The 27,781-nt window shown below is 36.8% G+C and overlaps 1 protein-coding gene across 6 annotated transcripts in view; it reads right to left on the reverse strand.

The window, feature by feature from the left end:
- Window positions 1–27,781, reverse strand: part of znf385b (zinc finger protein 385B) — a 124,741-nt gene that overhangs the window by 12,560 nt on the left and 84,400 nt on the right. For all 6 annotated transcript variants that reach the window (XM_084121419.1, XM_084121417.1, XM_084121418.1 and 3 more), the window contains 2 exons: window positions 20,684–20,826; window positions 8,809–8,919 (listed from right to left, as the gene is read on the reverse strand). In XM_084121419.1, coding sequence (XP_083977545.1) covers window positions 8,809–8,919; window positions 20,684–20,826 — 254 coding nt within the window. The remainder of the gene's footprint in view (window positions 1–8,808; window positions 8,920–20,683; window positions 20,827–27,781) is intronic.

The raw sequence follows: 27,781 nt of genomic DNA on the forward strand, positions 1-27,781 counted from the left end.
ATAGCTCCTTTTTTAGCAGGACTACCTGTTTTCCAAACAACTGCAGAAGGGTGGAGGGTTCAGAAAATATGTAGGTCGTTATATGTCATATTCTTGGTTTGGTGCTGCTAATGGCACAGAAATTACACACTCCACCTTTAAACGCATGTGTGCTTGCAAAGATGTGCATGCAACAAATTTAGTCTAACAATTACAATCTCAAATGATTTAGTCAATTATGCAATACAAGCATTATTAGTGCCACAGTCCCTGCCACAAAACATCTGCTCACAAACTTCCTCAATGCATGAAGTCATACAGCAATTATTACCTACTCTATTCCCTCACCCCTCATTTCAGCCTTTTAAATAATTTTTAAGCACAATAACAGCCTTAATTTGATGAAAAATACAAGCCAAACGTTAAGGCCTGATTATTAGCCAATTTCCAGACTCCAGTTTTTTTTTTTTTTTTTTTATCATCTCAGAGCACAGATAAAAGTGTTTTAGTCCAGCTTATAATAAATCTTTTTTTTTTTTTTTACATTTCCACCTCCTACTCAAAGCTCAAGACATCAGAAGATTCCTTACATGTGTGAACTCCAGATTAATCTTTTGGCAGAACACACCCTGATCTGAACTCCCTCTGGTAATACATCTTCCAAATAACTACTTTTAAAAAGACAAAAGAATTAGCTCTTAAATAGAGATTGGAATTGCAATACTTGATTCCAGTTCTGTAACGATTCCATTATTCTTTTAGTACTTTTGAAGAACACCCATCCTCATTATTAGTCCTAACTATAAAACATTAAAATGTGAATGTTTTTGTTTAATATTTTTGTTTGTTTCTTATTTATAATTAACTCTTTCCCAGCCAGCGTTTTTTTTTTTTAAGTTAAAAAGTTTTTGACCATTTTCACAAAAAATGCATGGCCCCCAGAATATTTTGTTTTATGAATATCTGAACATGCAATTTTTAAACAAAGGTCTGCTTTTAAACAACAACAACAACAACAACAACAACAAATCATTATTTTTAATCAACACTTGAATGTAGGTAAGTTTCATAAAAAAGCAACATTTTGAGCAAAAAGCTCAGTCCTATAGCAGGTCCTGGGTCGACATTTCATTCTGAAACATTAGGCAGTTTTGATTTGTATGCTGTTTAGTGTTGATGATCGCATTACTTTTCATATGCAAATGATTATTAAAGCCTGAGAATTCCATCAATAGTGGGGGAGCAGTTTCTCACAAATGACAGAAATTTTCATCAATGGTGGGGAAAGAGTTAAAGAGCTTACAACTAAATTCAACATTATTAATTTTGCCGTGATGCTGGATTCAATAGCAACACCTGTGAAGAGATGATGCCAACCCCTGCATGGACTTCAGATGATGCCAACTCTGAATCAACAAACACAACTGCCAAATTTTCAGATCATATGATCATAACTTGTAATTACTGCTTCAATGAGATTATTTTTTTCAGCCTAAATGAATACATGAAGCTAGCTAACTGTGTGATTTGTATTATCTTAGAACTGTACATTTCTGAAATATGGACATTACATGGACACAGTCACCTCTGATGTAGAAACATGCATTTTCTGTAAAGCTGCTTTGAAATGAAATGTATTGTGAAAAGCGCTATACAAATAAATGTCAATTGAATTGAATGCAGCCCTGTTTTTACAGTACTAGTAGCATATTTTATTCTCAGAAATGCAGATTGTCAAGAACCGTTAACAACTAAAAAGTTAAAAAGAAATAGATTATTCAGCAACAGTATTAAATGGAACTGATTCTGACCCACACAAAGTTCACAAGAACTGCTCCAGATCTCAAAGTAGTGAAGGATTCCAATTCCAATTTCTAGTTTTTGTTATTTTTTTATCTCCTCACATGTACTGTAAGGCCCATATACACCAGGTATTAAGATCTGTCTCAGTGATCCGATCAGTCATCCCAAAAATATCAGTGTACACCTTTTAGTACGGATTAAACTGAGGTTTTGAAGGTGGAAAAACCCTAAAATCTGATGCCCTTCGACTCGACATGATACCCCCCCCAAACAAAACAAATTATACTCTTCAAAAGCATGGGGCCAGTAAGAACTGCACTAAGGCTGCAATTATTTGATCAAAATACAGTAAAAACAAACAGTAATACTGTGAAATCTACAATTACAGTTTTAAATGAATCTTTTCTATTTTAAAATGTCATTTATTTGCTGCATTTTCAGCATAATTACTCCAGTCTTCAGTGTCACATGGTCCCTCAGAAATCATTCTAATATGCTGATTTGCTGCTCAAAAGAAACATTCCCTATTATTATCAATATTGAAAACAGATGTGCTGCTTAATATTTTTCTGTCACTGTTTGATAGATAGATAGATAGATAGATAGATAGATAGATAGATAGATAGATAGATAGATAGATAGATAGATAGATAGATAATTGTTCACCATCTTAATACCAGGTGTAAATGTTGACTAAGTTGTGTTGAAATGTGAAACCAAGCTCGCCTTATGCCGCTGGGCAACGTTAGTCAAGCAACGGCACAACAGTTCAACAGAGACACGTGTTGCGGGGGTGTGACGGCTGTAATGACACAGCATGTATAAGCGACCATAAAGCTTTAATGAGATATGCTGGTTATCTGCCATATTGGCTTGTTCTCACATAAGGGCTGTTGGTCTCTGGGGGGAAGCCTCCACTTCACCTAATGTCACATCACAGCAGGACACACACCTTTAGATCAGGTAACTTCAAATGAAATTGCCGGGGCTTCTCTGTTACACTAAGCGCAAATGGAGATAAAACAGCTCATTTACAGAAGATAAGGGAAACCTAAGAGCGTACTCCAGCCATTAATCTCATTTCTTTAATGCAGTCTTCAAAAGAACAACACACGGCTGATTCACCTTCAAAACAAACCCCTTACGAAGGAAAAAAAAAAATCAGACAATGTAATGTAACTGACAAAAGACAAAGCCGATGGGGGGAAAAAGTTATAGTATAAACAGTTTATATGTTTTTGAAAAAGCCAGTGGAGTAAAAAGCTTAAAAATTCAGCAGCGATTTTCCCACAATCGCAGAGTTTATTCAGGCCACATCTGCAAAAAATTATTTTAACAGCTAAACCGAGGGCCAAGATTTCTGAGACAAAATATAAAATAAAAAAACCATATCAAACCAAAAACAGTTTATAGAACTGTCAGCTGCCTGTAGGCCTTGCCTGAAGTGTAATTACGGCATTAAAAAAAGTTGCATTCTACAGAAAATGGGAGCATGTTTAGTTTGTGGAAAGAACATAAAATATAATGCAGAACACATTAATGGTAAGGTCATTTATATGAGGCATTTCAAAGGCTGGAGTTGAACTATAAAGTCGCACGGGGTCAGTAAATTGCGTGATGGATTTGAATGGTTAAAGACCGTAATTATACGACTGGCAAAGTTTCATAATGGACATAAATGCCATTTAAGGTTTGACTTTTACACACATTGATCTGAGCCATTAATTAGAGCTAATCTATAGTGATTCAGGGAACATGTACTGCGTGTGATCGGTCTGTCCATTTGAACACATTAGCCTAACAGCATTGGTGACGCTCACCAGTCAAATGCTCAGTGTGACAGCAGTTACACAACGTACCGTTCAAAAATATCTTATGCTCACCAGGGCTGCATTTATTTGATAGAAAATACAGCAGAAACAGTGAAATTGTGTAACATTATTACAATTTAAAAGAACTGTTTTATATTCAAATATATTTAAAAATGTAATTAATTCCTGATGGCAAAGCTGGCAGTCATGTGGATTCTTTGTGGAAACGGTAATATATTTTAATGATGAATAGAAACTGTAAAAGAAAAGCATTTATATGAAATAGAAATTTTGTGTAAAACTGTAAATGTCTTTACTGTCACTTCTGATCAATTTAATGCATCCTTGCTGAATAAAAGTACTAATTTCTTTTTTTTTTAAATGACCGCAAACTTTTGAATGGTGGTGCAAATTGTTCGTGATTATTTTAAATGTATATTTAATAAAAAATTAAAAAAAGATTGGCAACAAACCACGCAGCAAACACCTGGAATTCTCTAACAACCACATAGCAACAGTTTGGAAACCACCTAAAATGTTGGCACAAGCAAGCACCACTTATTCAATTTATTCATAACATGCATTCATAAAATGTAAAGATATATGCAGAAATAATAGAAATAGCAGAAACGTACAACTAAATATAAAGACATTCTAATAATAATTCTAGAAAATATGTAGAGAATTACATAAACATGCACTCTGTTAAAAAAAAAACCCAAGTCGCTAGACAGCATTTTTTGAAAACCACTAATCTGAACGAATCTGAATATCATTGTTATTTTACGCTACTATGGGAATATTTTACAGTACAAGAAGAGAGGTATATCATAACCTATTTATCTCATCTGTTCATGTTTCATAAAATGCCCATAAGATACTTCACAGCGACACACTTGGACTAATTCTGGAAAGAAACGCACTTAGTGGAACTGCTTCCCTCGAAACTTCATTCGAGCTTGGCCGAGGATGTGTTCAACCTTTAGCCTAGTTGCACAATGATTTTTTCCCCTCTGGCAACAGGATTGGATGACACAGTGAGTCCAGAGCGTGCGCTAAAGTATGGGATTAAATTACATCGCAGGACTGTGGCAAAACGAAGAGGCGTTTATTTAAAGCTTTAATAAAGTCGAGGATAAAGTTGGTAGCTTCCGAGAGTGAAGGTTATTCTACACGAGCAAGCTGCGAGACCAATGCGAGCCATTTTGCCTGTGTATAATGTGTGCAGATCTCTGTTCTCCTGGAACATGAAATAGTAACAGCACAGCGCTTGACAAACAAGGCATCTTCAGGCCTGCGGAGAACGAAGGTAAACAGGGGACACGGGCTGATTCCTTCTGACACGCAAACCAGAGCATCACTTCCACTTAAGCAAGATGTGCTCTGGACTGGGCCTGCAGATGAGCATCTCCAGGGAGTGCAGAGAGCAGGAGAGACAGCTCTATCGGTGGAGATCACAACGTGGCAACACATGCACCCTGAATTAGCATCAAAGCGCTTGGCAGTCTGGGGAACATCCGTTGACACTTCTGCTCGCCCCATGCTAGCTCAGATACGCCGCTTAATCTTAAAAGCATTGCTCAAATGGGCGATTGCGAGAGAAAACTGTTTTAAATTATCGCAAGAAGGGCAATCACACTTTCCGCTTTTATTGTGCTTGTTTGGAGCACGTGAGAGAAAGAGAGAGAAAAGGGAGAAAACGATAACAGCCAAGACAAGTTAATCTCTAGCAGTCGCTTCAATTCAGAAGCACATAGGCTGTGTTGGAAAACAAGGGTTTCAAACTCGATAGCAATTACGCACCGCGGGAGGGAAGAACAGGCCGGCTGGGACACCCAGCGGCCGCCCCACAGAGACAACAGAACCACATCTGCCTTTGCTCAGAAGTCCAAAGGGGTTCCCCGGGTTCCTGTGCTGCATTCCTGCCTGTTTGTCATGAAAAGGACGAAAAAGACCTGAAGGAGACAAAACAGATGCACGATGGTGTTCCTGCGTCTGTTTTCAACTCTGAGAGAAACCTTTTCTCAATTACCGCTCGCAGTGGGAGCCCTCTGTCATCCAGGGCTTATTGCCACCCTGTGCCATTCATCTTGAATTAAATGGCTTAATCAATGCCAAGACAGAGTGGAACAACATGGCAGTACAGTAAGTAATTACCCCTCTCCCATAGAGAACAACACAACACAAGCCTCTGCCAGCTAACTCTGCGCAGAACCCCACACCTGTGTGTGCACTCGTAAACACAACGGTACTGTTTAGTGCAACCGCTGGGATTTTACTGCTCAGCCAGTGAGTAAACAACGCCACATTTTATTTGGGACATTATGCATGAAAATCTATTACTATAGGTTACAAAATGTAAGGGAACACATAACTAGCAGCTAAGTGATATATCAAAACAATCTGATAAAACTGTGCAATAAAAAATTAATACCTTTTTAAGCTCACCAAGTTATTTGATTATAAATACAGTAAAAACAGTAACACTGCAATATACAATATAGAGTGGTACACACGGTAAACAGTGCTGATAATGGTGGAATATCTCAGTCTTTCTCTTTCACAATATTCAAAATACTGCAAGCTCACACCCAGAGTTATGCAAAATTCAGAATGAAGAGGATTGGCTGACTTTTAAAATTCATGAGTGTGAATATTAAAGGGATATTTCACCGCTGGAAAGATGAACGTGTATTTAAATTGGGTCATTTATGTAGTAGAAATGTGAAATTATTTTAGAAGTTGGTGCATTCTAGACTGAGAAAAGCCAGAAAATGTATTTTCAGCTCATGTGGATGAAAGACAACAACTCCCAGAATGCACTTGCTTCGCTGTATTTTTAAAACGCAAAGTTGAACACCAAAATTTGTATTTGAACTGTACACACCAAATGCTGCGCAAAAAAAATAATTATTGATGTATTTTCAGATTTTTGTTTATGACTTTTTGCCCCATTTATTAAACATTTAAAATATTCACAAATTATTAATATGGAGAAAATGTAGATTTAAAATGTAGATCTAAAAAATGTAGATCTAAATGTAGATTACTGGTTTTCTAAGGTCAAATTAGAACCTGGAAATTATATTTTTCCCGCAGTGCTGAATGAGAAGAGCCATCTCTGGAACCATACAGAGAGGTGATTTATAGGTGATTTATAGGCTAATAATAATAAATGTGTCTGAAAAAATAACGAGGCATTTCAATTGTTTTTTAATAAACTAGTGTTTTCTAAATCAGTGTTGGCTGCAAACATACCTCCATCTCCGCTGTAAAGCGGATACGCCTTTAGAGAGAAATGCACCTTTAATACGGATAACATAATCAGACGGTATTTGATTTCGATTAGAATTTGTTCATTTAAAAGTGGACATTTCAAGCTTTATATTGGTAGGCTACATTTTGTTTCAGTTAATTTTTGAGACGCGCTCCAGTTCACGGAGATCATGAAAGCGCGCCTGATTGTTTTATTTTATTTTACAAAAGCACAACGTTTACACAAATAAAAGTAGTTGCGAATGATGTATTATTCTTTTTTTTAGTATTTTAAGTTGTTTCCACTGTTGATAGGAAAATGCAAGTGTTTGCGCCGGCGCCTCCATGTCATGCAGTAAGTGCTCCACACTCCACACAAACCCTTGGATATGAGTCAAAATCTTGTGTTTATTTGTGATAATCTTAGCCCTGTATTATTATTGTCTAACCTGTATTATGACTGACATTTGTCAGTCGAGTTCAATTAAGACAGTAATATGTTTAAAATAAAATAATTTATGAATGTTTTATTTTTATATAACCTAACCTTTTACAGTTTTGGAAATGTGTTTGTGTTCTATATATATATTTTTTTTTATATGTGAAGTCTTTTTTTGCTTATTCTATTATACTGAGCTTTTTCCTCCCAAAAAATGGACTTTAAAGATACAAGTAAATATAGTTTTTTAGAAAATTCAAGAAATTATCCATTTAAAAAAATTAAGTTTAAACACAACGCAAAGCATCCCGCACCTAAACAGGCGGCCCGGTTGAATCAGCAGGCACAGACTGGGGGAAGGGCCACACATCCTTGAGTACAGTTTTAAAAAAGCTGCTTTGAAACAATCTACATTGTTAAAAAGCGCTATATAAATGAGGATGACTTTACAAACCCGTGGGAATGGATTGCGAAAGCGCAGGCACGATTTATGAATTTGTGAGTACAGATTGCAAAAACTGAAGGCACGGTATACAAATCTGAGAGCACGGATTAGGAACTCGTGGGTATGGTTTATTAATCCGTGGGCACGATTTGTTAAACTGAGAGAACAGTTTAAGAATTCGTGAGTACGGTTCATAAACTGAGGGGACGGATTGCAAAACCTTTTTTTACGGATTGCATTTTTGTAAAACGGAAAAAATGTTGTATGTCAATTATTTGATTTTCAATTAAATAAGCATTGTATATAAGGAAAATAAGTTTGTATGTGAATATTTTTTCACCATCTAAAAACGAATAAAGAAGAAAGCATGTTTTTCGTTTTTAAATTACGAGTTAAAAAAGGAAAAAGGAATGGACCTTGCAAAACTACAAGGACCAATCGGGCACACAACCCTGTTCACAACTTAGTTAAAACATAATTTATTTTGCCATGGTTTTTATTTGGCCATAATTCATGATGCAGAAATCAAGAAGAATTAATAGGACTGAACATCAAGAACATAATTTGGATTTTCATTTTCATTCATTCCAGTTTTTATTTTATTTTTACATAACAATTCAGTTCTGAATAAGAAAGATTAATAAAACAGCAAACATAACAATTGATTTAATGAAACGATTTAAATGATCCAGTATGCGTCTTGTCGAAAATGGCTGAGAAGTGTTCATTAAAAGCTGTCTGAGTGAACTGGCAGCATCACGTCTGCTAAAATTACCATACATTAGCGCACTTACCTTGTTTTGTATGATTAATGAAGAGCGCTGCCACTTGCACCCTAAACGGCTGTACTGGGGCTAGTTTTAATCAGCCATCAGCGTGCACAGCGAAACACAGCACTATATACCACTTTTACACAGGCAGGACTGGAATGGGCTATGATAACTCCTCTTTCCATATTTAAGAGAAAAGGGAGATGCAGAAGGAGATGCAGCACATGCACACACACCAAAGACAAACATTTACACGCCTTCATATAAACACACACATAAATAACCAGAGAGAGTTTTTGTACTCACATCTGAATTAAAGCGAAGCTGACAGATGTTGCAAGAAATAACTAGCTTTTTCTTGGGAGGAATGGAGACTCCAAATGTGTGGTTGATTACAGCTTTCTGGACAGGGTCCATCTGGAAGACAAAGAGCAGAGGAACATTTAGGGTGCTTTCACACTAGAGATTGTGGTGTGGCCAGAGTCTGTTTGTCGTCAGAGTGTGAATTGTTTGGCTGATGTCAAAACACATATAGATTTATTTGAATAAAACTTACAAAAATATATTAAAAAGTTGGTTTGGGGAACAGTTTGCAATTGGCATATAAAGGTAATATGTCCAATAATGTATTAATAATGTTGAATTTGCATATTTTAATGCTTCTGGTCATGTTTACTATCATACATTGCTCATCACCAGCAAGTATGCAATACATTGATCAAAAGTGACAGTAAGTACATTTCTAATATTACAAAAATATATATATTTCAAATAAATGCTGATGCAAAAATAAAAAAAACTTTTTCTATTCATCAAGGAATTCTGAAAAAAAAAATATGTTTACTGAAAATGATTAAGCAGCACAACTCTTTTCAACATTGATAATACAAAAAAAAAAGGTTTCTTGATCACTAATACTGCTGAAAAATTCAGATGTGCCATCACAGAAATAAATTACATTTTCAAAAATATTAAAATAGACTACAGTTATTTTAAATTGTAATAATATTTTACAAAATTAGTTTTTACTGTATTTCTGATCAAATAAATGCAGCCTTGGTGAGTGCAAGAGACATTTAAAAACATTACAAAATATTACCAACCCCAAAAATGTAATAATAAATAAATAAATAAATAAATAATAATAATTCTCCTTGTAAACCTAAAGACTCTAAATAGAAGCCCAAGTCAATTGCCTAAGTTGATAAGTCACAATTCAATTTTGTGAAAAGCGCCACTAGATTTAACTTTCCATCTCTGCTCAGGAAGCAGAGCACTTGTGTATGTGAACGTAAAGTTTTGGTGGTGAATTCAAAGTGACAAAAACATGAATAAAACAGTGAAGCTGGCATCTTCTTGTCCAGAGTCATTGCAGTGGTACACAGCTGCTGCTTGTACTCACAATGCTCTTACACCGATGAACGTCTGGACCAAACATTTGCAAAGAGACAAAGAAAATGAAGTAAGTATGAAAACAGCATTAGAATGAAAGTTAGAGAGACATGAATCAGACACACACAGTGTCCTCTGCATTAGTCAGTGTCCACGGCCCTGAACGCTAGGTGGAAATGAGAGCAATAAGGATCCCAAGCTGCAGGCAAGACAGCTGTTTAACGGTGAGAATCAATGGCAGCCTTGCTGGGCTCTTGGGCTCAAACTGATAGAAATAGATACTCTGATTATAAGGAGAATGAAGTCAGGAAAGCAATATGAACACTGCCACATCAGCACAGGAGAGCAACCAAGCGCATTTGTGGCCTTGATCGATTGCAGCTCCTGAAGTTATGCCAGCTTGTTATCCTTTAATCAAACAAATAATTCGAAATCCAAGCAAACAAAAGCCTTTTATAAACCTTTACAAATATGCACTCATCTTCTCCAGTTAAGTCCTGAATGCTCATAATATGACAGCAAAATGACAACAAATTGTTACTGCAAGAAAACACGAAAAGCTTAGAGTAGGTTTGGTTTTAAAATCAAATAAACACATATTCTCATAAAAACAGCCTGTTCAAGCTCAGAACAGTTGTTCTTTTTATATATAGATTTGGTCTTCAGTAATGTTGAATAAAAACCTCCAAACAAGCCCCACCAAAATATTCATCCAAAACATAGGCCTCTAGCCTATATAAACTGAATCAATAATAAATTGTTAATGTGTTCAGCATTCTGCAACAATTATTATTCAGATTTTCTAGATTATTTTAAGTCAAAAAGGGAGCTGATTTAGTGCTCAAAAAACATTTCTTATTATTATCAATGTTGAAAACTGTAGTGCTGCTTAATATTTTTGTGGAAACTGATACATCAGGATTCTTTGATGAATAGAAAGAATACAACATTTATTTGAAATGGAAACATTATAAGCATTATAAATGTATATACTGCCACATAATAAATACATTTTCTGTGAATAACGACTGTAAAAGCAAATAGAGTCCATGTTCATTTAATTTATACATAAAATACTCTTATTCAACAAATAAAAATATGCCAAAAGACATTCAATGCTTAAAAACAGAAATGATCAGAAATATTGGTAAGGATTATTCAGTAGTTTCTAACTATGGTAGGGACACGTTCCCATTCTGTCCCAAATCTATGCTCATGGATCTGAGAATTTAATGAGACAAGAAAATAAACGGACAAAATTTAACAAGCTCTAAAAAATGTGCTGTGCAGCATCCAATAGGATTACGCACAGTGTTTCACGACTTCTCGAAGCCATGCATGAAACCCTGGCACGAGAGAGCTGACTTCTGAGTTTGCCTCCAAGTAATTTAACCATTTCACACACTCACTACAGCCGTCTCTCTTAGCAGGAAGGCATTTCATAGCTCACTTGAAATACAGACAAAAGCGAGAAAAAAAAAAAAAACCTATTCAACTTGAGACACAATTCTGGCATATTTTACCTGGAGCAAATGGAGAGCGTCCATAACGCACTTTTGTGTGAAATCACAACTGAGAGAGGAGTCCAGTGGAGAGAGAGACGGACAGAGATGTGGTGTGGCTTGCGCTCCGGCAGAGATGCACTGGAGGTCTGTTCTCACGGCAACACCTCTCTCTCTCTCTCTCTCTCTCTCTCCCCATCTCTCAAAAACACACACACGCACGCTCGCTCGCTCACTGTCACCCTGCCTGCCTGCTGATCCTCGCATCTCAGGCTGATTAGCTCTGAATAACTGATGAGCTTGGGTAAACAGGAGTCAACTCTACACAGCCAATTCTGTTCACTCCTGATAAGAGTTCGTATGAACTCGGTCCATTAAGAATTTATGACAGTCACCTTTCGAGTCGGATGGATTGCACCCAAAGCCTTGACTTTATTTAACTAAAATGGATGTTTTGAATTCCGCCTTAACTAGCTAGAGTTTAGCTCAATGTCTCAAGCCCCGTTTACCGTGAGAGCAATGAAATCACTGAATCACTGGAGGTCTGCAAGTGCCTGTGCAATGTTTCCAGCATTGATAGATTTGCCAATGTATAGAAATTAATATCTGCATTTTTTTCCAGAAAGTTATTTAGAATCTTATTCAGAAACTTATTTGCTGTCATTAAAATATTAACATACATACATACACATTTGAGTAAATACCCCTTTTTCATATGATTAATTATTTTATTTAATTACAATTATTTCAATGTATATAATTGAACACATAAATGTATATATTGATAAATTAATTTATTACTACATTTAAAATATATATTTTATAGAACTTTTATATTGTTTATGTGACATGAAAAAACTGACAAAACCTTGACCCCTTTGTATGACCGGAAACATGCAAATGATGTCATCAGTAGCAGTTCACCTCTGTGAGTCAGGAGAGGTTGCTTTTGCAGTAATTGTGAGTTCACATAAATAGGACCCCAGAATACCATTTCAAGCAGACTTGGGTGCATTTTGCTGATGCCATTTTCTCCTTGGATAAGAGTATAGTGCTCTCTATTTGATTAGGGGACGGTACAGTGGACTAGCAGCCATCCATTCATGCCCTCTGCGGGTCACTAATGCAGTTCCTCACCGCTCCGCCGCTAACTCTACAAACCACAGTACAGAAACCTCCCCGTGTCATTTTTTTAAAGAATCCAAAGTCCAAAGTTGCAGTCTGTCAGTTCTCTGACACACTACCTGTTGTGCATGATGCTGAACAGCAGTAATCTGTAATTAAAATCTCGCTCTCCCACCACAGCAAGCACAACTGCTATCAGTGCAAGGAAGTTACAGGCTAAAGATATAATGAATGTGGGAGATGAAGGGGTCAGGAGAGAAGATACAGCTGGTGGGGTTGCTGTGCTCTTCCACAGCATGTGGCTGGAGCGTCCTGATGTGTAATCAAAATCTGGTGTATGGGACGCAGTTCAGCCTGCGGTGTTGGAACAAGCTCTACAGAGGGGGGAAACTGAAGACGGATGGGTTGCAACGTCCCTATGTGGCAAAAAAAAAAGAGCTCATGAATATTAATTAGTCTGCGCTGACATTGCTCAGAGATTTCAAAACTGAAATGTCAACAATATGATTTCACATTAAATGGTCAATCAACTTTTAAATGTCAAACGTCAAAATACTATGAGATCAGAAATAACATAAAATAATAAATTAATAAATGTAAATAAATGCTAAACCATCAGAACTGTAAACTGAATTGCTTTTTAATTAATAAGTTAATTTCATTCAATTCAAGGCATCAAATGAACATGACCATTTCATTTTATTTCATTTGTTGATTTCATTATTTTTTTTCCATCTTTACACCAATCAAAATAAGCAAATTCAAATGTAAAGGTTGCTTTCTTATATTTGATCTGTCAAGATTTAACACATTTTGTTTTGGGGGCAGTCGTGGCCTAATGGTTAGAGAGTCAGACTGGTAACCTAAAGGTTGTGGGTTTGATTCTCAATACTGACAGGAAATGACTAAGGTGCCCTTGAGCAAGGCACCTAACCCCTAATCACTCCCCGGGCGCCACATCAAAAATGTCTGCCCACTGCTCCGGGCGTGTGTGTGTGTGTGTTCACTACTCACTGCTCCTAATGTGTGTGCACTAACTTTGATGGGTTAAATGCAGAGGACAAATTCAGAGTATGGGTAACTTTCACTTTGCTTTCATTGGAAATGGACCGCCCAGAGGCCATCTGACTGACATTTAAAGATCCAATCACAGTTTGCTTTGTTCAGCATCATGTTTAGGGGCGTAAAAATGTAAAGTCGATGTCCCTACAACGTCACATACTTTTGGAAATCCAACGTTTAGTTGATCCTGATAAGCGCTCTTTGTCAAAGATATAAACATGACCACTTTCTTCTTCCATGAAGGGGTTTGGCGTCACAACGGATTTGTTTCCAGGTGGACCGTTAAAGAACAAAACGCACACATTTCCCAGAAAACCTGTAAAATTCAACCAATCAGATGACGACTTTGAAACACCTGAAGAGTTTCCAGTTTTGTGTGCCATTCGCATTAGACGTTAAGCCAATGGTCCGTAGGCATGATGCCTGAGGCTGAGACTACATCCAGAGGCTGCAAAGACACATGAGCATTTTTCTTTTTTTTGAATTGTTTTTATTATGCAAGTACAAAGAAAAAAACAGAAATAGGACAACAAACAACTTGGTCAACCTGGTTTTCCATCCAAGTCCATCCAAGTATTAACCAGTACTAAACAATATCCTCTGTGCAATAGGGGAAGAAAAAAAACATTAAAAAAAAACACACAATGCACATTCCCCTTCACTTTATACATACAGCACTCTTTTCTTTTTTTTTTTAAACACAAGACAAGGGACAATAGACAAGACAAACATGACAAACCATTTAGACACATTCCGGACAAGTTACAACACACAGGACAAGTCACACTAACAAAAACAAAACAAACTAATCAACCAAAGTCATAATAATAATAATAATGTCTCATTCACACACGCACGCCCACACACACACACACACACACACACACACACAAATTACACTGATGGTGTTGTCAACAGCCAACATGACTGTCTCAATCAGTAACAGTTTACCTCCTATACAAAAATATACAATGATATCACAATGTGTGGGCGGAGCCCGATCTCATGAAAGCTACCTGTCAATCAAGCATTGTTAATCACATTAGCCTGAGTGGAAGAGACCCCAGTCAGTCACTGTCGAATCAATTTAAATTTACACTTCTCTGTCATTCTGATATAATTAAAAATCTATCAAGTAAACAAACATGAAATTTGATATCAAAATATTGATAGAATAAACATTCTCTCTTCTTCCTTTCCTTGTTTCTCTTCCACTGTCTGTAAACCTATTTACGAGCTCCCTCAATGATATCTGTAGCTCTGTAATAGCAAGAATATCTTAAAGTGAGCCGATAGCTGTGACCTTGCCAAGGCTGGAGACTGTCTCTGAAGAACAGAAAGCACAGCAGATGGATAATGTGGTGATTCTCTTCATGGCTGAGAACACCTGGCTGAGCACAAACCGGCCTCAGTCTGTTGTGACTCTGGCAGCATTGATTTCAGTCATAGAGAGAGAGAGCCGTGACTATGCACTCGCTGTAATCACACTGGGATCCTTCATCGGGCGCAGTCTTCTCAAGCACATAAACACAATCACACTGATGACTAACTCCTCTTTATCCAATGTTGCCTCAACTGCCTCCATCGCAGAGATTTATTTTCAATATATTTCACAAATTATGAGGCAAATTAGTCCATTTCCACTTTCTGTTGTTATCATTTGTGTTGATTAACTCAGAATCGGGTTCTTGTTCTGAACTGGTTTCAAAAGCCAAACTGTATGATTTTGGAGACAATGGGGTCTGTTAACGTTTCTTAAACGTTTATTCTGCCAATGTGGTACAATAAAACATTGAAAAAAACAAATCGCTAATACATCACATCTGTACATCTTGCATGCAAAAAATGCAGTTTGATTCGTAAATGAATATGGCTCCTATGAGCCGGGTCCAGTTAAAAAAACTGATCAAACAATTTACATTTAAGTCACAGCAGACAAACTGTGTTTTTACATTACTTAAAGGGATGGTTCGGAGTAAAATCAACCTAGGGTCCTTTGCAAAATGACCTCGAGCCAAACACCCCCCTGGCCCCATCGCTTTCTGCCAGGACTTTTACATGCTTTTCCCTAATCACTGAAGTAACCTCGACATGCGGCAACTGAGCAACTGTCAGGGAAGTGTTATTTAAATAAACTCCTGATGTACTTACAAACTTTCCAATGCCTCGTTTTATGAGTACAGAACCTATTTGTACTACTGTAGAAGTTTGGTCCCATTCCGGGTATTATTAGTGGGGTAATTTACGAGATACAGCCTAGGATCCATTAGCGCCTGCACTAAGCCATACGGCTGATATCTCTAAATAAGCTCTAACTTTAATAATGTTCGACCAAGGGAAAAAAGGCTTCTGTGGGGGTGTTTGGCTCAAGGTCATGGTGCAAAGGACCATAGGTTGATTTTACTCCGAACCATCCCTTTAACTTACATTAAAATATGCAGTTAAAGAGGGAGGTCAGGTGGGGCAAATGAACCAATAATCAGATAACAAGAAGGGTGAGGTTAGACAATAGGCATGAGAGCACGCTCACCATGACAAGACATGACAAAAGGAGTCTCAGAGCTCCGTCACCAAACCAGGAATAAACAGACCGAAGTGACAGAATCCTGACAATAGGATTTTAGCTGAATAAAACTATTATTCTTTAAAAATCTCACTAACCCCGAACATTTGAACAGAAGTGTATTTAAACAAAATATAGTAAATGGAATAATAATTGTGATGATTTTTTTGTGCTTTTAAATAGTTAATGGAACCATTGAGTATATTTGGAATTAAAATTATTAAATTTGCCATGATTCCCATCTCTAGTGTAAATCATATTGTTATCACTTCCAAAAGGCAGAATGTGTGTGTTTTTTTTAAAGATATCGTGTTCAGTAAGAAGGTGGCCTTGTGTTAATAGCAGCTTGGGAGGACTTGCAGGCTTCTCTGCATGTGGAGTGGAGGAAGCACTAATTATACATAAGGACACCTGCTCATAATGTTCCACAAACAGTCGGCTCTGACGGTGTGCCAGGAGAGGCATATGTCAGGGCACACACACACAACTCTTTGTTATTATGACACAATGGCAGTTCTCTTTTCTCTAACTCTCTTCGTTGAGGTTATACAATACTTTCAAAACTCTGTAAATTAAAATAATAATAAAAATATTTATGCTAGAATTTAAAGAAATGTTTCACAAAAAAAAGATATACTAAACATTCAGAAATATGCCTTGTTGAAAAGATGAGGCTGAGAAGCATAACATTGATTTTACTCAATGTCAAGAAAATAAACATGATTCCTAAAAAATACATAAATAAAGAGCTAAAGTTGGGAAAAAACGGAAGGACTCATTTTGATATTTTGTAACTTTCAAAAGGATGACATACCAATTTCTGTGATTTTATCAAACAGGATCAAATGTTTTAGATAAAACAATTAATCTCACAAAATAGTTTCTGGAGTGACGACTGCATTTAAATACAGGAGTGAATCCCTTAAATTATTGTTCCGTGTGTGTACTCCCAAAATTATGATGATTGACAGCATGGTAGCTAACCGTAGCAAAGTTCTGGCATATCGCATGTTTGGTATCCACTATTTTTGACAAAAGTAATATATAGCGACTAAAGACTCGTTTTGTTCTGCAATTTTACCTAAACCACCGTTTACAGAGGCGTCATGTTTTGTTTCTGTTTTTAAGGCTGCTTCGCAGAGGGCGCTTTTGAAGTTTCGCCATTGCCACTTGTTATAAGAGTTTTTGGGCTTGTTGTTTAGGTTTGGTTCAAAAAGCGATCATGTTTATGGGGATATTAAAGTGGGCAGGTGCGGGTCGATATTTTGGTCTTGTTCTCAGTATAAAGCATTTTGATTTCTCTCGGTTTATTGTGGGCTTGTTCTTGTTCACTGTTTTTCCAGCAAGATCTGGCAACACAAATGAGTCAACGCTCTGACCACTTGTGGTTTTCCCAGTGGTTTTCTTGCACCGCACACATAAGAGAGACACATCTCTGATGTGTGTTTAAATATGCCATTAACAACTAGTTGTTTAGTTTGGGTCCGTAAACACTGTGTATAATTTTTTGTAAATGCGGTTGTCATACTTGCATTTTTAGGTTGCAGTTAATTCAGTTGTAGAATGCGGATATCACTCTCGAGAATTACTGAACTGTGTGTGTATAGAAAGGAATTAAGCACTAAAAAGTGAACTGACAATCAAATTTAACTGCAGTGTGTACATGGCCATTGTTAATACTCACTGAAGCTTGTGCTGTTGTTTTCCCTCCAAAATATCATCACTTCCTGGAGAATGAAGTCTTTACAGAAGTGGCTTTTGTTATGTAAATAGACATTACAAAAGACTAACAATATGTAAAGTGAAAAACCTATAATTTGGTTATCAATTAAAACAACATTACAAATATGCTTTGTTTGAAATATTTCAATTAGAATGTTAGGGTTAGGTAAATGTTTTATTCACTTATGGAAAAATGGTAATATACGCTCAAACCAAACTGGTGAAATTGATTCAAATTTACATCTAGATTTACTTAATTGTGATATTTGGATGAAAGAAAACTACTATTTAAAAAAAAAATGTTTTAATGAGATGGGCAAATGAAAATGTACTGCATAGTAGGAATGACGCAGCTGAGAACCTTAGATGTTGATTGGAGGGGAGTCAGCATGACAAGAGGTAGAAGACGTGAAATCAGTATAAGAGATAAACAAACAGCGCTGATCAAGTGATACCTCCGAAAATACACGTAAATCGTGTGCACCACCAACTATCATTAGCCTATGCAGTTCCTGGGAAGCTCAACAGAGACTACAGTGATTAGGTTCATTAGGAGAAAATAATTCATTTGATGGCCTTGTAGGGAGACGGTATAATTACGCTAATTTTGCGGTGGCGTGATTGCAGCCTGGAGAACCTCTTGATTTGCACCAACAGTCAAGCAGTAATTATGACAGCTTCTGCCGTGTTTATTTGTTTATTTTTGGAGCAATCCATTGGGTGCTGGGCCATAAAAACAGTGCGGTCAACTGCAAACAGATCTGTGAGAATTCAACTCAAAAGCTGGAATTAGAATTGAATTAGCAACACCACACAGGAAGTTCTCCAGGCTGCAATTACAGGAAGAAGAATTTACTGACTTCCAATTCAATATTATATAACCACAATATATATTTACTTTCTGTAGGATGATGGCATTAAGGTAGTGCCTTTTGTTATGTATAAAATTTAAATACTGCATCCTGTTTGGTATCTAAAATGAAATTGAATTTAAGAATTGAACTGACATTTAAAAGACATTGTAATTTAATTCTAAATGGCACACCACCCTCGTGTCACACTGACCCAAGCCTTAGCCTCCAGTAACCGCTTTAAAGAGCACTGTCACTTTGAATCAGGGCAGGACAGTGCATAGCAGAGAGTGACAAGAGTGACAAGAAAGTGAAAGAGACAGAGGGAGAAAGTGAAAAGAAAGAAGAAGAAGAAGAAGAAGAAGGTTTTGAGTGGCACAATAAAACAGCGGTGGTTAAACAAGCCCCAAATTCAGACTGAATTTCTTTCTATTTCAGATCCCATCAGCCTTTCTCTCTCTGTCTCCCTTCATTGCAATCACCACAGCAGTCTGGGTTTGGGGAGATAAAAGCACAAATCGATTTTGCTCCCTCATTTTGGGGGTGGATCAGGGGCTAGAATCAATGCGTGAGGGGTCGACACGTCTGCAGACTTTCCCTCAAACACACTGGCGACTTTCAGAATGGAATATACTGCATACAAGGGCTGCATACTTTGATAAAAAAAAAAAAAATCACTAATTAAACTGCCATTAACTGATATGATAAGCTGAACATATGATACTGCTACATTTTTTAATATCAAGGTAACAAGAACAAAAGGCAGATAATAAAACTGAAGCAGCAGATCTCGTGTTGAATAGAGCGAGCAAATATGACCAACTTGCCTGCAATGCTTTTTGTCATTTTTGCCCACGCGCTAGGAATAGAAAGAGTCACTGCTTAAGGATGTTTAAACAAACATAGACCACTAACAGTTGATCCAGAAGTGAACTAACACCGTGTCTACACTGGATGCGACAAAGCGATCGCTGTAAATCTATTTGTTCTTCGTGTCAGAAATAGTGCTAGTGCTTGGAATTAGCACGTTTGCTGAAAAAGAACCCAAATGGCATTGAATTCTCACTGAAATGTATTAATATTGCCACTAACTGCATAGGCCCAAAAATACTCAATTCTGTCAGGACCACTATTGTCAAATACGATTGACCATTTGCATATAGTTCAGGGCAAAAACTCCTTGTGCATCCATGCAGCCTAGCATGGATAAGAGCAGGGAGAGCAGCAATAACCCCCCTTAGGGTTAACAGAACAGAACCAACATGAATGTATTGCAGATGTCATTAATGTCAATATTTTAATGAACAACATAATTCGAGAATTTAGCCTGATTCAAAGGGGAATCAGAAGGCCAAATCCTGACTGGACGAGAGGAGTTGGGGATGGAGGAGGGTAATAAGCTCCTGAGAACACAATAGCTGCTGATAATACTGAAGGAGCTTATATATGAATACAGTGATAGGTGTCATATTCCTATAGGTAGACGTAGATCAGCTGAGAGTCAGCTGATGCGAGCTTGGAACTTGACTGGCAAGTTTCTAGGTTTCTGCAAGCCACAAAATTAAAAATGGCAAAATACCTTTTAAACATCGAAAAGCCAGTTTATTTTGCTGTCCTAACTATGCATGGTTTATATGACTAGTTGAATTTTGCTATTTGCATTCAGCATTGTTTTTTCCCTGCTGTCTGCTAACCTCATTTTTGGCTGAGTCTCCAGTGTAGTATGCCATTCTAAATAGCCGCTAGCACACAATTATTGGACTCTCTTCCAAACAACCACACAAGCTGCAGTTTGTGAGGAACAATATACATTTAACATAAAGAACATTATCTACCCATACTCAATGTTTTTCTGAATCTTCAGAGAAGGTTTTAATTCCATCAGTGTCAACCCACACAGGAATGAGGCCAACATTAAAGAGGCAGGCGGCCAAAAGAAGGGAGATGAAAGCAGGCTTGCTTACCGTATTGAAATTAGGGAACAGGCCGACCGGAGAGGAGCTCTCCACAGGGAAGGTCATGAAAGGCTTCATGTCCAGACCGGACTGCATCATTAGAGAAGGAGTCCGAACCAACGCGGGGAGCGTGTTGCTATGACAGGAACTTCCTGGAGTGGAAAAAGAAGCAGACGGTCAAGACAAAGCAAAGACAAAACTTTCAAAGCTCTAGGGACTTTTTCCTGCACTCACTCATGCACAGATGAGGAGAGCAAGAGAAGGTACGTTAGAGAGCGGGAAGAGATTAGAGGAAACTAACTCATCATCGTCGGCCAAAGAAGCAGAATACCTGAGCGCTCTGGGGAGGAAGACTGGTACAAAAGAGATAGAAATGAGTGAGAGGGCGATGAAAAACATATCAGGAAAGTTCTGAACCTAGCTAGTTCACTCAAAAATAAAAATTATGTCATCATTGACTCTCCCTCATTTTTGGGTGTACTATCCCTTTAAGACATCATAGGCACATATATTATTTGCGAGAAACCTATCCCATAATAAACTCTAACAAATTTAATGCAAAAATGCATTTAATAATGTGGATTATAAAAATGCTTAAAATATAATATACTTATTTCATTCTATACAACATTGTATTAATAACAAACATTTAAAATTCAGTATTTTACCCAATATTTGTGTGTGCTAAGCATTTGTTTATTAGAGTGTGCTAACGCCAAAACAGTGTTGTTATTGTTAACTAAAACAAAAACTATTACAAAACGTTTTTATTAATTAAAATAAAGCTGAAACAAAATTAGTTGAAGCATTAAGATTACTAAAACAAATTTTAAAAAACTAAATAGAATAGAAATGTATTAAAAACAAATAAAATGACAGAAGAATATAAAATGTAAAAATAAAAGTTAATTCAAGACATTATTAAGTACTTTAATAGATAATAATAACACTTAATAGATAAAAATAACACTTTACCAAACTCTATTAAGATTAATTGTGATTCGTTTCTCCTCATGTAAGGAGCACTAGTTGTACAATATGGTGTCGTGACGTAGTGGATAATGATCTTGGCTTAAACACTGACAGTTGTAGGTTTGAGCCCAGTCAGGGACAATCCATGAATCTTTACTATTGCGTCATTGACAACACGCCTAACCACACGTGGTAACACTATTTTACAGTGTCCTTGCAACACGTTATATGTAGTTACTATAGTAATAACTACAAATTATGCATAATTACATGCAACTAACCATAAATTAAGTACATGTAGTTAATTAATATTACTCAGTACTTTAATGTATAATTATACTGCAACATGGACAACTAACCCCACGTTACTTCAGGGGCACGGTTCCTGTAAGTGGCTAAATTACATTACGATTTTTGCTGTCGTACAAGCTTGCAGGCGATTTGATTCTCTCAGGAGAAATCGTGTGGAAATCGTTGATGCTCGTATGGTCGCGGCTCAAACTGTGTGAGAGGAATTACGAACCAAGCCAAGTTATGAGCACTTCTAGACAATTGTTGAACATGTTAGCTGTCCCCAAATCATGCACAACCTTGTCACATACACTAGATCTATGAATATTATTATAGCCCAGTGAGTGACACACATACAAATAGACTCTCAAGTTGTCTTTTCACAAAATCATTTGCACACTTGTCCTTTCATTTTCTTTCTTTTTTCTATCTGAAGCTATAGCAGAAACATTGAAAGCTCCAGTCTCCGTGTTTAGCATGAATTGCCGCCGTGCAGTACAGTAGTGCCATGTACCGGTTGCTTTGACACAATTATCTGTTAACTGATTATCAATGGATCACGACCTCCCGAGTGTCTGTACTCGCACAGTGTACGCCCGCTTTAACTTATTCTCTATTCATTTACTATGAGTTATTCATCCTGACTGGAGATCTGGATCACATACAAAACCAAGTCGTAATGTTAGTGCGACATTGCTGAATAAATTGGCCCCCTAATATGATTTGATAAGCGTGAGCAGTACCATGTCCATTTATATGACACAATGACAGCTCCAATCGGACATGTAATGAAGAAGGATCTCGTGTAATGTGCCACGGAGATATCTAATCATGTATGTGACGAAAGGAAAAGGGTCATTTCCAGTTCGCTGCTCAATTAAAAGAGATCCGAGATCCTTCGTTGTACGAATCAGAGGTCAAGCTGAGAAACATAATCAGCCTGAGTGCGGCCAAAAAACTGCAGACCATGGCTGTGTCGACTTAGTCTTGAATTTCTTTATGTAATGGTTAACAAATCCTTGTAATGCTGGTAAAAATGATGGCAACAGTAAAGCAAACATGCTTTTAGCATGGCAGAGGTACATCTAAAGCTGCTGCACGGCACTCCGGGAGGTATAATGCACACTAAAGCTGCTTTAATCATAAGCTAGTGTGGCACATTTGTGCTCTTTGCAGAAAAACAAAAACAAGCTGCAAATGTGCTTTTTCTCTTGTCATTTGGTCTGTCTGAACAAAAGTACGAAAAATAAAACAAGGAATCAAAGGCTGTCAGTGTGAGCTAAACAGCAAAACAGCAAAAGGAGTAAGGCAGAGTATGAGCCTTTGGCTCCCTTTTTAGATGCCATTCAACAAGTCAAGGCTGACTAGACAAGCTCAATGAGGCGTCTTGTAGTATGTTTTGTGGCTGCCTCACAAACATTGTTTGGTTATATAAAACTGCATTTGTGGCTGTAAAACAAAATCCAATTATGGAGATGAAAAAAAAAGAAGCATGGTTACAGTGTGTTCAAAACAGTGTTTTCACACTATCAAAGTCAACATTTTCAAGAAAATCTCTTCTAATTTACGTGTAAAAGATGTTTTTTTTCTTTTTCCCAAAACATCATTGACTGCAATGCACAGGCCAGAACAAGTCCACTTCGCTTCATTACAAATGCACACACTCCATCGCTAGACAGATGTCTCCCTCTCCACCTGTACATCTGAGCGCTGAAACAGACATATTTTATTCCCATTTGCTGAGTTTAATGAGAACCACATGTAATAACTGAACTTGGCCCTCCGACTGGCATCAAAATTCATAGCCATGATTTGAAGCTCTGTGGCCCGACCAGAACATTCAGTTTAATAAAACAAGTGTGTTTTCATGGTTCAGATGAGGCAAAACGCTGCATATTTCAAAGCTTAATGAAACCATCAGAGATGTGCTGATTCAGATGGGTAATGATGGCCCTCATCATTAAGGTTTTGACACACTGTATTAGTTTAACTGCTTTGATGCATGAATTGTCTAGTCACAAAGTAAAATGTTCTCAGGGATTATTTTGACTTCAAAATAAGGTAATAATCATTAGCAATATGTTTTTTTTCCTGCCAAAATGATTCATTTTAAGAGTTATACATCTGGCCACTGCAATAAAATACAGTATTTCAGAGTGCTTTGTGCATTATCACATTTGTCAGCAGTTTCTATGTTGTCATAAAAACAGACTGCATCCGAAATAACATACTTCCCTACTTGCACTGTATGTGAAAAGAGTAGTATGTCCGAATTCACAGTATTCATTAAACATAACTGTGCATCTGATGGACACTTTACTATCACACGATGCTGCAGCTAAACTGGTAGACAACATGACAAATGTAATATGACCGGATTACTGCACCCATTCATACAATATAGAACATACTTTTTTAACAGTCACAAAGTAATTACTTATTAAAAAGCAGTACTTAAGAGAATGCGATTTCAGACACAGCCACTGTGACATAAGAAAGACAACAGTCATAAAATTATGGCTAAGGGTCAAAGGTCAACATCCATGGTGGTTAGGAAGTAATATTATGCTGCCTTCGTGTGCTCTCGGAAATTTCCTACTTCCCACTTCTGAAGTCTTGATTACAAGCTTATCGCATTCAAGTGCTTTGTTGTAGGAAAGAGCAGGAATCATGGAGTACAACAGGTTTATTCTTGCCTATTTATTGGGAAAATCTTTTTAAAGCCAAAATGATATTTAATGTCCCATTCATTGACAGCTATATGAACATTTGCTGCACTATCTAGAATAGTCAGCTTGCTGACAATTCTGGAATATCGGTCAAATACATGCTATTTTCGCTGTGTATAAAACATACAATACGCTTCATAATAAAATAGGCTACGTAAAATATATTAACAACAAGACAAGGTGATATAGCTGTTATGGAAAAAAAAACTAATAAAGAATACTAATAAAAAAACAAACAAACGAAAACAAAGTAAATGTATTTCCTTAACAGTTTCTCTTTTTCTCTGTACTTATTTAACCACTCTTATACTGTACCTCGACACCAGGCTAAATTGCAGGGAATAATACTAGCGGACCATTACAAAAAGACAAGATGCTGTGTTGCAGGGCAGACATGACTGTGGTCAGGGCCAATCATTAAAACCAATGACAGGATGAACTGTGTGTGTGAAATGGGCTACAGTAATAACTGTTCTTCATTATGCACTCTGCAGCCAAATAGCTGTGTTTGGCCAGATCAGGTGTAATGAAGCAGACAAGCACATACAGAGCATGGGAGAAAACAGCAACAGAGGCAGTGATTATTTATGATGTGCATTGTAAAAAAAAAATGTAAAAAAAAAAAAAAAAAAATTATATATATATATATATATATATGTGTGTGTGTGAAGAGTTCAGATGCAAAAGCCTCTAAGTGCCAAATTACTGAACTTAAATATACAAGCTTGATAAAAATGATCATTCTAGAAGAAAATTTCAGATGGCACTTTTGCATCTGAACTCTTCATATATATATAATATATATATATATATATATATATATATATATATATATATATATATATACTGTAACAATAAAAAGACTAAATAATATAATGGCCACCTTACATTTAAAATTCACTGGAATATCCAATATAAGCATTACCACTTTGTTATCGAATATAAATTAAATATAAACCACATCTAAATATAAATGATTGCACACAAGCAATCATTGTTGTTCTGATTATTCAGAGCATTCAGTATTGCCATGGTGAAACCACTTTTATATAAAAAAAAAACACAATAGGCGAAAAACATATTCAGTAACATACACACACAAAACTGTATTTTTGCTCTGCCAATGAAAACAAACTCCATACTACGGCATTGCACAGTGCGACGTGTACTTCCTGAATGAAACAGCGATATTAGAACGAATCTCTTGAGTGAATGATTCAATGACTCACTAGTTAAGGCAGTGAGTCACTTAAAAACATAGTAATTTGTCACCAACTACTGGCATTACTATGTTACTTGCAGAAAGATTAATTAAAAATCCTATAAAAAGGCTGAAAATAAATACATAAATATAATAATGAATAATGATTATGAATAATTACCATATTGATATTTCCATGTCCAAAAACACTTAGTAGTTATTTGAAGGCTGAAATACAAAATGTTCATTCTCTTTACTCTGTTCAAGAAGATTATAGAATTAGAATATGAATTGGCAGTGAGCTTCTGCTGTGATTTGTTTATCAATTGCAACAGTTATCAGGCGTATCAGAGACTTGAATGTATGTGTCATTCAAATAGATTCACCATCTCTTAAACAACATCAGTATCCCGAGAATGAAACGGATGAAAGTAATGACTGTTACCTGGGAAACGGCGGTGACAGCCAGAGAGCATGTTGTGAGAAGAGATAGAGTTCAGTGTAATTTACATGGATTCTAGGTATGCGATTTGAACAAGGCCGTATCAGGATTTGTATTTACCTTGATAATGGAGAGGGTAAAAATAAACTCTTCATTTCCCTTTTTTAATCCATTTTGTTTTTTCGTATGCTGATAGTAATTCAATCTGAGGATAGGGAATGTTTTAATTTAGAGGTTAAAAAACAGGTAAAATTGGGTAAAAGCTGTCAAAAATGTTTGTTTATTACAGTATGTGGTTCTGCTTGGAATATAATTAACCTCTTAAAATGGAAAAACATCACCAAACCCTCTCCAATCAGCCACCAACAGGCTATAGAGCCTTGAACACTCACACAGAGCTCTCCAACATCTACTGCAGTCAGTTGTTGATGCAGGTAATGATCATGCTGGTTAGCTGTTTCCAAGGTTAGCTCCTCCTAACAATGCTGAAGAAATCAGCTGCAACCCCGAAAGCTTGTGAGCTGCATGTCATTAGTAAAGGTAAATGAAAGGTTAAAATAATTTTCAGCATATAATCCTGAGCTGAAATACCGCAGCCAGGTAAACAACAGGTGGTTTTTAACAAAAAAAAGAAAAAAAAGCAGGTAGTCTTCAGGTTCCTCAGAAAACATTTCCTTCTTCCCTTTCAACACACATTATTGCATCATGTTTTGCAATTTATTGTTATATACACTTTCTAAAAGGCTAATTTGTCATTTAGCTGCAACCTGCTGGCTGGAAAAAATCTGTATTTATGGTAAATGTGAACAAAGGTTAACGGTTTGAGAAGATATGAGGTTTGATGTTTCAGCTTGAGCCAATTATGAAGTTCTGAAAATTGTGATTATCTATGATACTGTTCAAAAGAAACATTACATTTCTAATGTCACAAAAATTTCTATTATATATACACTCACCTAAAGGATTATTAGGAACACCTGTTCAATTTCTCATTAATGCAATTATCTAATCAACCAATCACATGGCAGTTGCTTCAATGCATTTAGGGGTATGGTCCTGGTCAAGACAATCTCCTGAACTCCAAACTGAATGTCAGAATGGGAAAGAAAGTCGATTTAAGCAATTTTGAGCGTGGCATGGTTGTTGGTGCCAGACGGGCGGTCTGAGTATTTCACAATCTGCTCAGTTACTGGGATTTTCACGCACAACCATTTCTAGGGTTTACAAAGAATGGTGTGAAAAGGGAAAAACATCCAGTATGCGTCAGTCCTGTGGGCGAAAATGCCTTGTTGATGCTAGAGGTCAGAGGAGAATGGGCAGACTGATTCAAGCTGATAGAAGAGCAACTTTGACTGAAATAACCACTCGTTACAACCGAGGTATGCAGCAAAGCATTTGTGAAGCCACAACACGCACAACCTTGAGGCGGATGGGCTACAACAGCAGAAGACCCCACCGGGTACCACTCATCT

The sequence above is a fragment of the Abramis brama genome (genome assembly GCF_963993115.1).
Source record: "Abramis brama genome assembly, chromosome: 8".
Classification (NCBI taxonomy): domain Eukaryota; kingdom Metazoa; phylum Chordata; class Actinopteri; order Cypriniformes; family Leuciscidae; genus Abramis; species Abramis brama.